The sequence below is a fragment of the Nyctereutes procyonoides genome, unplaced genomic scaffold (assembly GCF_905146905.1).
Source record: "Nyctereutes procyonoides isolate TBG_1078 unplaced genomic scaffold, NYPRO_anot_genome, whole genome shotgun sequence".
NCBI lineage: Eukaryota > Metazoa > Chordata > Mammalia > Carnivora > Canidae > Nyctereutes > Nyctereutes procyonoides.
Genome location: NW_026575139.1, coordinates 27,863,320 through 27,877,244, shown reverse-complemented (window position 1 = coordinate 27,877,244; position 13,925 = coordinate 27,863,320). Strand labels below are relative to the sequence as shown.

Genomic DNA, 13,925 nt, shown 5'->3' with positions numbered 1-13,925 from the left:
CTTCAACCCAGGGTGTGATCCTGGAGACCCAGGATCGAATCCCACGTCAGGCTCCCTGCATGGAGCCTGGAGCCTGCTTCTCCCTCTGCCTCTGTCTGTCCCTCTCTCTGTGTGTCTCTCATGAATAAATAAATAAAAATCTTAAAAAAAAAAAAAAAAGACGTATACCCCATAGCTTTATTTTCACCCTGATGTTGAATCAGAAGGTTTGGACCTTTCTTACGTAATACCTTTGTTAATGGAGCAAGTGCTTTTCTCAAACTACTCACTGGAAATAAGATTTTTTTTTATTATAAATTAATTTTTATTGGTGTTCAATTTACCAACATACAGAATAACACCCAGTGCTCATCCCGTCAAGTGTCCCCCTCCGTGCCCGTCACCCATTCACCCCCACCCCCCGCCCTCCTCCCCTTCCACCACCCCTAGTTCATTTCCCAGAGTTAGAAGTCTTTATGTTCTGTGTCCCTTTCTGATATCTCCCACACATTTCTTCTCCCTTCCCTTATATTCCCCTTCACTATTATTCATATTCCCCATATGAGTGAGAACATACACTGTTTGTCCTTCTCCGATAGACTTACTTCACTCAGCATAATACCCTCCAGTTCCATCCACGTTGAAGCAAATGGTGGGTATTTGTTGTTTCTAATGGCTGAGTAATATTCCATTGTATACATAAACCACATCTTCTTTATCCATTCATCTTTCGATGGGCACCGAGGCTCCTTCCACAGTTTGGCTATTGTGGACATGGCTGCTAGAAACATCGGGGTGCAGGTGCCCCGGCGTTTCATTGCATCTGAATCTTCGGGGTAAATCCCTAACAGTGCAATTGCTGGGTCGTAGGGCAGGTCTATTTTTAATTCTTTGAGGAACCTCCACACAGTTTTCCAGAGTGGCTGCACCAGTTCACATTCCCACCAACAGTGTAAGAGGGTTCCCTTTTCTCCACATCCTCTCCAACATTTGTTGTTTCCTGCCTTATTAATTTTCCCCATTCTCACTGGTGTGAGGGGGTATCTCATTGTGGTTTTGATTTGTATTTCCCTGATGGCAAGTGATGCAGAGCATTTTCTCATGTGCATGTTGGCCATGTCTATGTCTTCCTCTGTGAGATTTCTCTTCATGTCTTTTGCCCATTTCATGATTGGATTGTTTGTTTCTTTGGTGTTAAGTTTAATAAGTTCTTTATAGATTTTGGAAACTAGCCCTTTATCTGATATGTTATTTGCAAATATCTTCTCCCATTCTGTAGGTTGTCTTTGAGTTTTGTTGACTGTATCCTTTGCTGTGCAAAAGCTTCTTATCTTGATGAAGTCCCAATAGTTCATTTTTGCTTTTGTTTCTTTTGTTTTCGTGGATGTATCTTGCAAGAAGTTACTGTGGCCAAGTTCAAAAAGGGTGTTGCCTGTGTTCTCCTCTAGGATTTTGATTGTACTTGTATGACACTCAAATTAAGGCAGTAAAAGTTGATGTTTGTCATTCATTTGTGATGTTTGTCATCCACTCCCTCTTTCAGAATGTCCTATTCCTGTTTGTTTCTGCCTCTCCCCCAAAGCCCAGGACCTTAATTCCATCCCACTAGTCTTACCTAATGTTCAAATCTAAACCAACTAGACTCATCCAAAAGTTAGTACCTCCTCACCACTACACCTATTACTGCCATGACTTTAACTTCTTTTTAAATTGTTGGTACCTGAAGATTTCATCTTTGTTTTTTAACTTTTTTTTTTTTTAACAAATTTGTGTAGGGAGGCCGTTTTATCTAGCATTTCTTTCTGTGTGAATTGGAAGAGGGCCCTTTCTAGGATTTGCTCATTTCACCATATTGGTCAGAAATTCTCCAAATTGGAAACTGATCCAAATACTCTCTCTCAGCTTTGACTCTCTGGTACCAAGTAGATTCAGGAAAATTTTGGACAAATTTTTTGCTACTCAAACTGTATCTGCCAAACAAAACTCAAACTGATTTGGGAACATAATACATCTTACTCTCTGAACTTGTGGTGGATTTGGATAGCAAGAGGTATCTCTTGCTATAAGAGTATATATCTATAAGTCTTCACTCAGCCATAGTCTTTTTTGTGCGTGTGTGTGTGTGTGTGTGTGTGTTTTGAGGCAGATTTGATCATATCCCTTTCATGCTTAAAATTGTCCATGGCTTTCCATTGCTTTTAAAATAGAATTCATACTCCTTAACATGCCCTACCACACTATAATCTAGTCTTTGCCAGTTTCTCCAAATCTACTATATACTTTCATCCTTACTCACTGTAGCCACACTGGCCTTCCTTCAGGTCCTAACTATGCTAAATTCTTTACTAAGGACTTCCTACTGCCTTTCTCTTTGCCCAGAAAGTACCAGCCATCTCCCCTTTTCCCACCAGTCTTCCATCTGGCTAATTCTTTAATTATCTTTAAGCATTAGCCTAAATATCACTTTCTCAGAGAAGCCTTCTCTAACCATCTGTCCCACATGATTATCTCTTATACTGCCATTTTTACCTCCTTAGCACGTAGCATAATTATAATTTCATAATTTCATATTTATTTGTGTTTATTTGAAGCTTATTTTTTCTTTAGCCCAGGGGTTGGCAAACTTTTTCTCTAAAGAACCAGATGGTAAAGAGTTTAGGCTTTTGGAGGCATGCACATTTTCTATTGCATATTTTTCTGTGATTTTTTTTTTTAACAATGCTTTAAAAATATAAGAACCATTCATAGCTTGGATTTGGCCTGAGAGTGTATTTTGCAAACCTTTAAGTTCTTCAAGGGCAGGAATCCTAGCTGCTTCATTCATTAATATGTATCTAGTTACTGTTCCATCAGTTAGCATATAATACATAATTAGTTAATTTTATAGTATGATTAAATGATGTAAGTAAATAGCTGTTTCTCCTTTCTCTGCATTCCAGAATTCTCATGAGATATGATTATATTCTTGTTCAGATCTTGTGATCTTTGGTTATTTTCTTTCCTTCAGGGTATTATTCCCTGTCCTATCTCCTGCCTCTCAAAATATTAATCAAGAGTATCAGTATGTTGCAAGGCAGATATTTGGATCTCCTGAGCATTTTGATGTGTTTTCTGGGGTATTTGCCATTAAGCCAGTTTTTATTTTTAAGATTTTATTTATTTATTCATGAGAGACATAGAGAGGGAGAGAAAGAGGCAGAGAGACAGGTAGAGGGAGAAGCAGGCTCCCTACAAGGAGCCCAGTGTGGGACTCGATCCTGGATCCTGGGATCCTGCCCTGAGCTGAAGGCAGACAGACACTCAACTGCTGAGCCACCCAGGCATCCCAAAGTCAGTTTAATTCCTTGATTTTATTGTGTCTTGTAGTGGATGCTAAATGCCATGTGACATTTAACTAAACAAATTTCTTGATCAGTTTCCTATATGTCTTGGTTAAATCCCTTTATATTTATTTCATTTCCATTTTTATTTCACTGATATTCTTAATATTCTTTTCCATGTAAATTTTATGTCATAGATTTGAGTTATCAATCATTTTTTGTGTATCAAAATTTTTTAACCATAGCTTCTATAGTGTTAACTTTCTGTTTGTAAATATTGCTTCTACCAAGTACGATTTTCCAGGTCAAAATTTATAGATCAATAATGTATTATGTTAATTGAATTCCTTTTAGTTTTTACTCAAATTACTTGTAACATGTCTAGTTTTCATAACTGCCAGTTTTTGTTTTATCAATAATACTCGCTATGGAGTGACTAAAAGAGCTAGCTAATCCTGGAAATAGTGATAATTCCTTATAAGTATTCTAGAATCCCTTTCCAAGTCTGAGTTCTTTTTTCAGTTGGTAATATTAATTCCTCAGTTTATTGTTGACTTCACTTCCTAAGAAAAATGTATTATTAGGGCATGTGGCAGTAGAAAATATTTTTGGGGATTTGTATGGTAGAGTAAAAAATGTCCCACATCAATTACTCTGTTTACTTTATTCTGGTGCTCTAAACAAGGATCTCATTCTCTCAGTATGCAGTGGTCTCTCTCTCTCTCTCACTCTCAAAGGTACTTACTGTCAACAGCGGGAAGTGGAGGCCATTACTGAAGGCGTTGAAGAAGATGAAGGATTTTGCTGTTGTGAACCTGGCCATATTCCTCATGTGCTTTCATTTAATGCTGCATTTAGCCAGCGCTGGCTAGCTTGGGAAGTGATAGTCACTAAATATATTCTGGAGGGTTATAGTATCACTGACAATAGTGCTGCCTCTATGCTTCAAGTCTTTGATCTTCGGAAAGTACTTACCACTTACTATGTCAAGGTAAGGGTATGTGCCTCGTTAGATCTTCTGATAGTAGGAGGTTCTCGGGAAAGACTTTTTTTTTTTTTTTCTCACACTTGTGCTTTGCTTTCTAAGTAGTGGTGATTTAAATTCTCTAGTATTGGGGCCCTGGGCAGCTCAGTGGGTTGAGTGTCCTAGTCTTGATCTCAGCTCAGGTCTTGATCTCACAGTCGTGAATTCAGGCCCGACTTTGGGCTCCACGCCCAGAGTAGAGCCTACTTAATGGGTACTAGAGAACTTTTTTTTTAAGTCAGTAAAGTATACCTTGCTATTTCTTTCTTTAGTGGAACTTATTCCATTTGTTCATAAATAATAATAGCTACCATATGAAACTTATATTTTAGGCACTGGACTAAGGAATATGCATATGTATATGTATCTGACCCAGTTCTCTGAAGGAATGTTACATCTCCGTTTTACAAATAAACAAGACTTAAAAGTTACCTGCCCAATGTCCTCTAATATCAATTGGAGTTAAGGATTTAAAATCTAGGCTTGTCCAACTCCTGAGCCCTTGCTGTTAACTACTGCCTTGCACTGCTTTCAATAACCTGAATAAAAGTGTTGCAAGATTTGGGAGATTCCCAATGCCACCCTCACTTGTAACACCAGCTACAATTTTGGGGTCTCCAAGAGCCACTCTCTGGTTCAGTAATTTGCCAGAAGGACTCATAAAACTCATCATAATCTTGTTTAGGATTTATTACAGTGGAAGGATACAAATTAAAATCAGCCAGGGGAAGAGGCATATAGGGCAGAGTCTAGAGACACCAAGGCATGAGCTTCCAGTTGTCTTCTCTCAGTGCAGTTGTGCAAATAATGCCCATTTCTCCCAGCAACAACATATGACAGTACTCACAGACTGATCTCAACCAAAGAAACTCACCTGAGCCTTGATGTGTAGAGTTTTTATTGGAGCATAGTCACTTAGATGTGGTTGACTACCCACATGACCAGCCTTAGTTTCCAGCTCCTCTAGAGAGCATGGCTGTAAGCTCATAGGTGAACAAAGACTCTTAATCAGGTAAGACATTCCAAGGGAGTAGAAGTTACTTCCCAGGATCCAAGGGCAAAAACCAAACCTCTCTTTGGCCAAGGTTAGCTCTTTACAGGTGTTCTGTTTTTGCGAAATATTTTACAAGATTACAGCAAAGCTATGCTTTGTCAGCTTGCAGGCAAAGCCACTATTTTAAAGAAGTAAATGTGTGCTAAATTTTAGTGACCCATATCTGGATTTTTCCATAGCTGTGTTATTGCCTCTGTGTACCACTTTATTTGTGCTGATTGCAGTGAATGTTAAGTCTTTTTTTTTTCTTTGAAGATTTTATTTATTTATTTATGAGAAACACAGAGAGGAAAGAGAGAGGCAGAGATACAGGCAGAGGGAGAAGCAGGCTCCAGGCAAGGAGCCTGACATGGGACTCGATCCCGGGTCTCTAGGATCACGCACTGGGCTCAAGGTAACACTAAACTGCTGAGTCACCCGGGCTGCCCGAATGTTAAGCCTTATAATTAATGGTTGGTTAAACACAATCTCAGGACACTAAATAGATTTATTTTACATTTTTTACATGCTGTGCATGTGTGTGTGTATATATGGCATTTTCTATCTCTGGTTCTAAGTAGTTATATTTCCATTGCTTTACTATCAGTTTTGTTTCATAACTTGACCTAGAATCAGATGATTTAACAACTTTCTGGGAGAAATTTCTCAAAATCAAATGCATCACATAAAGTTTTTCTATCTCTCTTAAAATATCCTAAATATAAAATCAATGGAAAGGAATTGTTTTGAATTTGTCTAGCTGAATTTATGGTTGGGACTTTTAAAGTATTAAATTAACTGTTCATTCAGACATTCAGAAAGGCCTGAGGTGTATTTTTTACAGCATTCCTAAAGTGTATTCTTAGAGTTTTGAACTAGAATAAAATATTTTTTAGTTATACAATCAGTATAAACCATTGGAATTTATTTAATGAGGAATTGTAACTTGGGGTTTTTTTTTTTTATCTTTTCCCCATTAGGGTATCATTTATTATGTTACAACTTCTTCTAAACTAGAGGAGTGGCTAGCCAATGAGACAATGCAGGAAGGACTACGTCTGTGTGCAGATCGAAATTATGTTGACGTGGACCCAACATTTAATCCAAACATTGATGAGGACTATGACCATCGACTAGCTGGCATATCCAGGGAGAGTTTCTGTGTGATTTACCTCAACTGGATAGAGTATTGCTCTTCCAGAAGAGCAAAGGTAGAGGTTGTTCACTTCATTTATAATTCTTTTTTTTAAAAAAAATATTTTATTTATTCTTGAGAGACAGAGAGAGAGAGAGAGAGAGGCAGAGACATAGGCAGAGGGAGAAGCAGGCTCCATGCAGGAAGCGCGATGTGGAACTTGATCCCAGAGTCTCGGGATCACGCCCTGACCCAAAGGCAGATGCTCAACTGGTGACCACCCAGGTGTCCCTCATTTGTAATTCTTTGAGTCTATTTTTTCAGAGATGGAAAGAATATCTCCAATTATTATGAGATAGTTTTTCCAGACCTTCTTCTCTCTGACCATCTGAGGACGTTTAGTTGTTAAAAAGAAATTCAGAGGTTGAGGGGAAGCAGGAATCCACAGGTATCAATTTGATTTTCTTTACTCTAGTATAGTCATTTGTAGGCTAATAGAGTTCTCACTAATAGCCTGCTTGCTGGACTATGTCCAGAAACAACTAATTGATAGTTAGAATATTGTATTTTCAGCAGAGGACGTTATTAGTAATGATGTATGCCAGTAAGTACTTTGAGATGTTTTGCTAAGATCCTAATATTTTATAGAAGTTAGGTTTTTTTTTTAAAAAAAAAATATATGTTCCAGTATTGTTAAGCATTGGATTTTTCTTTAAAGGTTTCAAAGAAACTCCTCATATACATTCATACTTCATTTTATACTGATTTGTTAAGTTTCTTCTTGTTAGAACTATTTGAAGACCGAGAAATTATATGCTAGTTAATAAGTTCTTCATCCGCTGATTTATTAGCTGTCTTCTGATTTGTTAAATACCTTTTGCCTTTCTGATAACTATAGTATTCTTTGTTTTTTAAAGCCACTGGATGTAGACAAAGATTCATCCCTGGTTACTCTTTGTTATGGACTCTGTGTTCTGGGACGGAGAGCTTTGGGAACTGCATCTCACCATATGTCCAGGTAAGGAAGGCATTTCTGTTTTCAGGAAGAGAGTAGGAAAAGCTGTATAACATAAATCTGAAAAATCTGAAATAGGTTTTTATGGAAGCATTCTATGCTAGTTTATTACAAAAGTCTCTTCTCATACTGTTTTTTATAGATCTTTTGCTGAATACAATTGAGTTCTCCCAAGTGGTTAATAGCTGGCTTTTAAAATTCACATATGTGTGGGTAACTATTGATAATAAGAATTTAATGGATTTAAAACATTTTTAAAAGTAATTGCCCATAAATTTTGATTGGTCTCCTCCCATTTTATATCTATTTTTCTAATGTTTTATCTCTTTTTTTATTTTTCCATATTTCCTTGTATTTTGTTTTGGTCCAGAGCATTTATGCTTTTAATATAGTTAATATAGTACATTATATTTGGAAAGTATAAATATAAGCTGAATTTCTTAACATATACATCTGAATGAATTAGAACTAAGAAATATTACATATTTTAGTTTCTTTTGTGTTTACTACATGTTTTCCATTAGTCCCTCTGTACATTTTTGTGGCTTATGTGCTTTATTGTTGATTTTCATGGACTTACTGTTATAGTTGTTCATAAACAGGGGTGTCAGGTCAAAGGGCCCCTCTTCCTTGTGATTCTGACTCAGAGGTGCTGACATTAGTATAATCATTGGAATCTGTATTTGCAAAAACACTCCCAGATGATTCTGATGCACAACCACATGTAAGAATCAGTGTAATGGAAGTTGTTTGTCAAAATATGTAAACTTTTATCTCCAATCCTAACAGTAATTTAGAGTCATTCCTCTATGGATTGCATGCCCTATTTAAGGGAGATTTCCGTATCTCTTCAATTCGAGATGAATGGATCTTTGCTGACATGGAATTGCTAAGGAAAGTAGTAGTCCCAGGAATCCGCATGTCCATTAAACTTCATCAGGTAAGAAAAGGAGACTTATAATGCATTATTGGTATTTAATGGCACTTGTTCATTTGACTTCCAAATTACATTTCTTAGGAACCTTTTAAGAAATACTATGATTTGAAACACAGGGCAGCCCGGGTGGCTCAGCGGTTTAGCGCCACCTACAGCCCAGGGCATGATCCTGGAGACCCGGGATCCAGTCCCACGTCAGGCTCCCTGCATGGAGCCTGCTTCTCCCTCTGCCTGTGTCTCTGCCTCTGCCTCTGTCTCTCTCTCTCTCTTGATTAAATAAATAAAACCTTAAAAAAAAAAAAAAGAAAGAAAGAAAGAAACACAGAAAAACATGACTTAGGGCAAGATTTTAGATCTTAGTAGCCTGAACCTGTTTCTAAGGGTGAATTTGCATATTAATAGCAGAGAGTGACTGATCTGGACTTGAACTTGAAAGCTGTCAGCAGTGACAAACTGGAAATAAAGCTCTCTGGCTTGTATAATTCTTGTTTTGACCTCACATTTCACATGATTATAATTCAAACCTCTTCTGTAGGTGAATATCACTCTGTAGGTGAATGTTAGCCAACTCCCAGTGCAGTGCAGTAGCATCTCAGGAGGGTTGTTAGTGCTGCTGTTACTGAACTATGAGTTTCATGTAGCATGTTATATAGAATAATAGAGGATTAGGACAGATTTAGCCTCAGTTAAACTAGTAGGGTAATAAAATTAAAATGTGGACCCAAAATACATATCCAAAGCCCTGGATCATTTCAAGACTATATTAGGAAATTAAGTACTGGTACTTGCTACCCTAATCATTCCACTTGACAGTAGTCATCAGATCTGATGACAAAGACCACATGATAAACTTCACTAAAATGCATCTACTGTCCTCGAATGTTCGAATTTCTTTTCCTCCAAATAAAGGGTGAATTTACTCCTCAAGTGATTTTACTGTGATCTAAACTATTGGAATGAAGTCAATGTCCCATATTATTTAGGAAATTACTGATAAGGGATATATTATTAGAAAGGCTCTGTGGAAAATGGAGTACTATTTTGAGGATCATGGAGAACATACACATTTGGGAACAAACAGAGTTTCCATCTTCAGACTAGCTTTATAGTTTTGAGCCTAATCAGTGTGTTTAAAAGAAAAAGATGACTAAATTAAAATGTTTTTAAAACTTCAGAATTTCTCAAAAGGCACTTACTCTATTAATATATCTGCTATGTATATAAAAGATACAAAAGGCACTTAATCACTATTAATATATCTGCTATGTATATAAAAGATAAAATACTCTTTTATATAGCATGATTATCTAACAGCTCTAGATAGACATCTTTAGTTAATTCTAAATAGTATGACAGGTGTTTTCTCTGTGAGAGAAGAAGCTGAGGCATAGGGAATCTGTATTTTGTGATACCTTAGGTCTTTGCCCCTCTCTCTCCCTACAGTTGTTTTTACCTGTTGCTGCCAGATCCATTTCCTTACATGTTTCTTTGGGTATGGCATTATTAGTGTTTCTCACCTATATTTGGCCCAACACACTTGGGCACAGCTCACTCTTAGTAGCCATGACTGACAACAATGGTGGCAAACGGTGGGAGTTGGAATCAGGAACCCAGGAGCCACAGAAGGCTGGTGGCAAGGGGGAGGGTAGAGAACACAAATACAACCTGGAGAAATTCCATAATTCTGATTTACCTTTGAGGAGGATGAGATTGACCTATGCAGTAGCCAGAACAATATTTATTGAGCATCATTTTGAGCCAGATGCTGGGTTGTAGTAATCTCCAACATTCATATATTATACTCATATATTTCATATATTGTTCACAAAAGTGAACAATAGGCTTATATATCAAAAGAAAGGATATACATACACGTTCCATACAACCCAGCAATTCTCCCCCTGATAATTACCTAAGAGAATGAAAGTATATGTCTACACATGTGTGTGCCTAGCTGTTTTGGTTGTAATAGCCCCAAACTGGAAACAACTCAAATGTCCATCAACAGCCAAACATACTAATTATGGTGTATCTACATGATAGAATATTACTTAGCAATAAAAAGAAATAAACTACTGTTAGATACCACAACTTGAATGAATCTCAAACATTATGCACACAGGAGAAGCCAGACATAAAAAGAGTATATATATACTATCTGATTTTACTTATATAAAATCTAAAACAGGGATGCCTGGGTGGCTCAGTGGTTTAGCGCCTGCCTTTGGCCCAGGGCATGATCCTGGAATTCCAGGATCGAGTCCCACATTGGACTCCCTACATGGAGCCTGCTTCTCCCTCTGCCTGTGTCTCTGCCTCTCTCTCTCTCTCTCTCTCTGTCTCATGAATGAATAAATAAAACCTTTAAAAAAAATTCTAAAGCCAAACTAGTCTATAGCCACAGAAAGCAGATTAGTGGTTCCTTAGGATGTGGAGATTGAATGCCAAAAGACAAGAAGGAATGTTTTGGGGTGATGGAAAAGTTTTATATTGTGGCAGTGATTATATGAGTGTGCATATTTGTCAAAATGGATCTAATTGCGCACTTAAGATGGTATAGTAAAATGAGGTATGTAAATTGTACCTCAAACTTGAAATGATCTTGTTCCCAGAAAGCTAGAAATATAAAATTTCATTTAACTCTTGCCTTGACAGTCATTATCAATGTGTATTTAGCATACTTTATAGGTGTTTTAATTTTTGCTTTTTCCTTTGTACTCTATTTTATTTTAAATTCTCCAATTGATTATATTATGCTTTTACTTTATAAATAAAAACTGCTCTAATCTGTGTGATATTTGTAGTTGTACAGTGTTGTATAGCATATTAGTGCTTTTGTATACATCCAGAAGATTATTTTAGTCCAATTTGTAAATGAAGACTCAGAACTCAGGGAAATGAAGCAAAATTGCCTTTTTCATGTGTTCTCATGTTCTTGTCCTCTATTTAATCATGTTGTAAAATACTTTACCTCCTTCTCTGTTTTACCTTTTTCATTAGTCTCTTTGAAGACTAATGGTTGTTAGAACTAAAATAAACTAATCAGAGTCTAGTGTGGCTTATAAGTGATATATGATGAAAATCTTAAAATATGTGGTTGAAGACAGGGATCATTTTTTACCACTCCTTGTCTTTCCATTGCTTAGCACAATGCTTGGTGGTCAGTGAATGAAAAATGAATGAGTTTCGTTATTTTCCTGTGCACTGGCTTATAACTTTTCAAGTATATTTTTAAAATGCCTTTGAAAACTTTTCTCAGAACTGGGAACATTTTTTCTGTATTTGAAAAATAATGAAAAACATTAAAAAGTGAGTTTCCCCCAAGAGTAAGTATTCTCATCACCCCATACCATTGTATAGCCCTTCCAAGAAGCAGTCACTACTAATAATTCGATGCACATCTTTTCTATTTCCCTGAGTTTATAGACATTTCCATCTATATATGCAAATATTTTCCTTTGTGCTACACAGAGCGATCTGTAACACATGATTTTTCCAACCCCTGTTTAATATAACACGGATACTTTCTAAATCAGCATATATAGAGGCACCTCATATTTTTAATGGCTCCATAGTATTCCAGAATGTAATTTTTAACTGTAGTATATTCAACCATTTCCCTATCCATGGACATTCTGCTTATTTAAATACTTTGCCTCTAAAACAATATTCATCCAACCATCTTAAGCCAATGAAAAGAAATATTTGAACAAGATTAAACATATTCCATCTTGGCATGCCTAATAATTTCTGACTTTGTCCATTTATTAAGAGTATAACTATTACCTATCTCTGCACTTTGATTTTTCCATTCAAAAGTTGCACCAACACTACTGTACAAAGATGTGGTTCCTTTCCTAAAGGACTGTTTGTTGAAAGAGAGCACGTCATCTGACATCTAGCTATCTGCTGGTATAAGAAAGTGAGCTCCATATTTAAAAGAAAAGTCAGGATGGTTGGTGTATGATGTACAGAGGTACTGTAAGTGCTAGCTTAGGCCACATTCTTTAGAAGCAGAGTTGAGAATCCAGGATTCCTGTGCAAGAGATTGACATGGTGCCTTTAGGGGAGTTTGAAAGGAAGGGATAGAAGTAGGAAAGAATAGGGAAGGAGCTAACCAAAACTGTTTTGGCTGAATTCTAGCTCCTGCTGGATTTAGAGTGAGTTCTGGAGTGTCAGTGTCACCAAGAGTTACATGGTGTACCTTGAGCTCCCCCACAGTCAAGTGATGACTTGATGTCAAATGCCAATGATGGCATTTTCTGCCCAGGCAGGTCCATCAACTGAAGGCAGTTCTAAGAGAAGGCAATAACTATACGCTGTTAAGGGCCAGTGTGCAAAGCGGAGGAGAGGGGAGTGAGTGTACCAGCCCAGTAAAAGAAATCTAGACAAGGTACAAGGAAAGTGCTCTTCAATCCGGCTTAAAGCTAGTTTTCTAATTTTTTTTTTAGTATTTTCTAACTAGACCCTGAGTTCCATGAGAACAGTGCTCGTATCTGTCTTACTACTCTTTCTCAAGGTCTAGCACAGTGCCTGGCAGCAACATGGAAACCCGGTTCCCACAGAGAGACTTCTGGTTATAATCACCCTTATCAGGTTCTTCCCTGACCTGTGCTTCTCCCCTGTAGAATGTCTTGCCTGGAGCTCTCTCCCTTTCCTGCACGGTGCCTATCTCTCTATCCACTGAAATTGTCTTCATTCTTTAAGATCCAGTTCAAAACCAGCTGCACTGTGTAACTTTCCCAAATCACATCAACTAGACTTGACAGGTTTTTCAATTAACATTTATAATCATATAATTTTTTAAAAGCAGAATGATACATTCTCTTTAAAAATGTGTTCAAGTTCTGGCTTAATCATTTACTAACTTTCTAAACCTAGGAAGCAGCTAAGACTCTTTGAGCTTTAGATTTGATATTTGCAAAATGCTAGTATTATGTACTAAACCTACCTGGCAAGGTTTTAAGAGATGAAAAAACGTGTTACAGAACTTTTTACATTACATTATGAAGCATCATTTACGTATACAGAGAATACTTTCATTATTGTTATATAGGCCAGTTCCCAGACATGGAGGTGCATCATTGGGGAGTTTGCCTTCTTACTCTTACCCATTTCCCCTCCAATATCACACAATCTGGTCACTTGGCTTGAGTACAGATGAGTTTCTTTACCTGGATGTAAAAATCTATCAACCTCCCTACTATGAATATCTAAGATTGTGTATTCTTCATTTCAGAAGTTCAGATTTATGTTATGGTTATGTGGGTATATGTCCTGAAACCCTGTTAATTTGCAGGTTTCTGAAGGGCGGATATATTCCACATATTTCTTTTTCATCTTGTTCTCTGCCACAGGATCCTGCACATGATGGATATTAAGTAATGGCTTGTGAAATGCAAGAGTGGTTGTTACATAGACCAAGGGATTTCACAGGGAAGACTTGACTAGCTTCTTCAGGGCAAGGACCTGTAATCTTATT

The 13,925-nt window shown here is 37.1% G+C and overlaps 1 protein-coding gene across 8 annotated transcripts in view; it reads left to right on the top strand.

Moving 5' to 3' along the window:
* Nucleotides 1–13,925, top strand: part of PCNX1 (pecanex 1) — a 158,603-nt gene that overhangs the window by 130,802 nt on the left and 13,876 nt on the right. For all 8 annotated transcript variants that reach the window (XM_055303723.1, XM_055303722.1, XM_055303720.1 and 5 more), the window contains 4 exons: nucleotides 4,037–4,290; nucleotides 6,337–6,567; nucleotides 7,409–7,509; nucleotides 8,296–8,446. In XM_055303723.1, coding sequence (XP_055159698.1) covers nucleotides 4,037–4,290; nucleotides 6,337–6,567; nucleotides 7,409–7,509; nucleotides 8,296–8,446 — 737 coding nt within the window. The remainder of the gene's footprint in view (nucleotides 1–4,036; nucleotides 4,291–6,336; nucleotides 6,568–7,408; nucleotides 7,510–8,295; nucleotides 8,447–13,925) is intronic.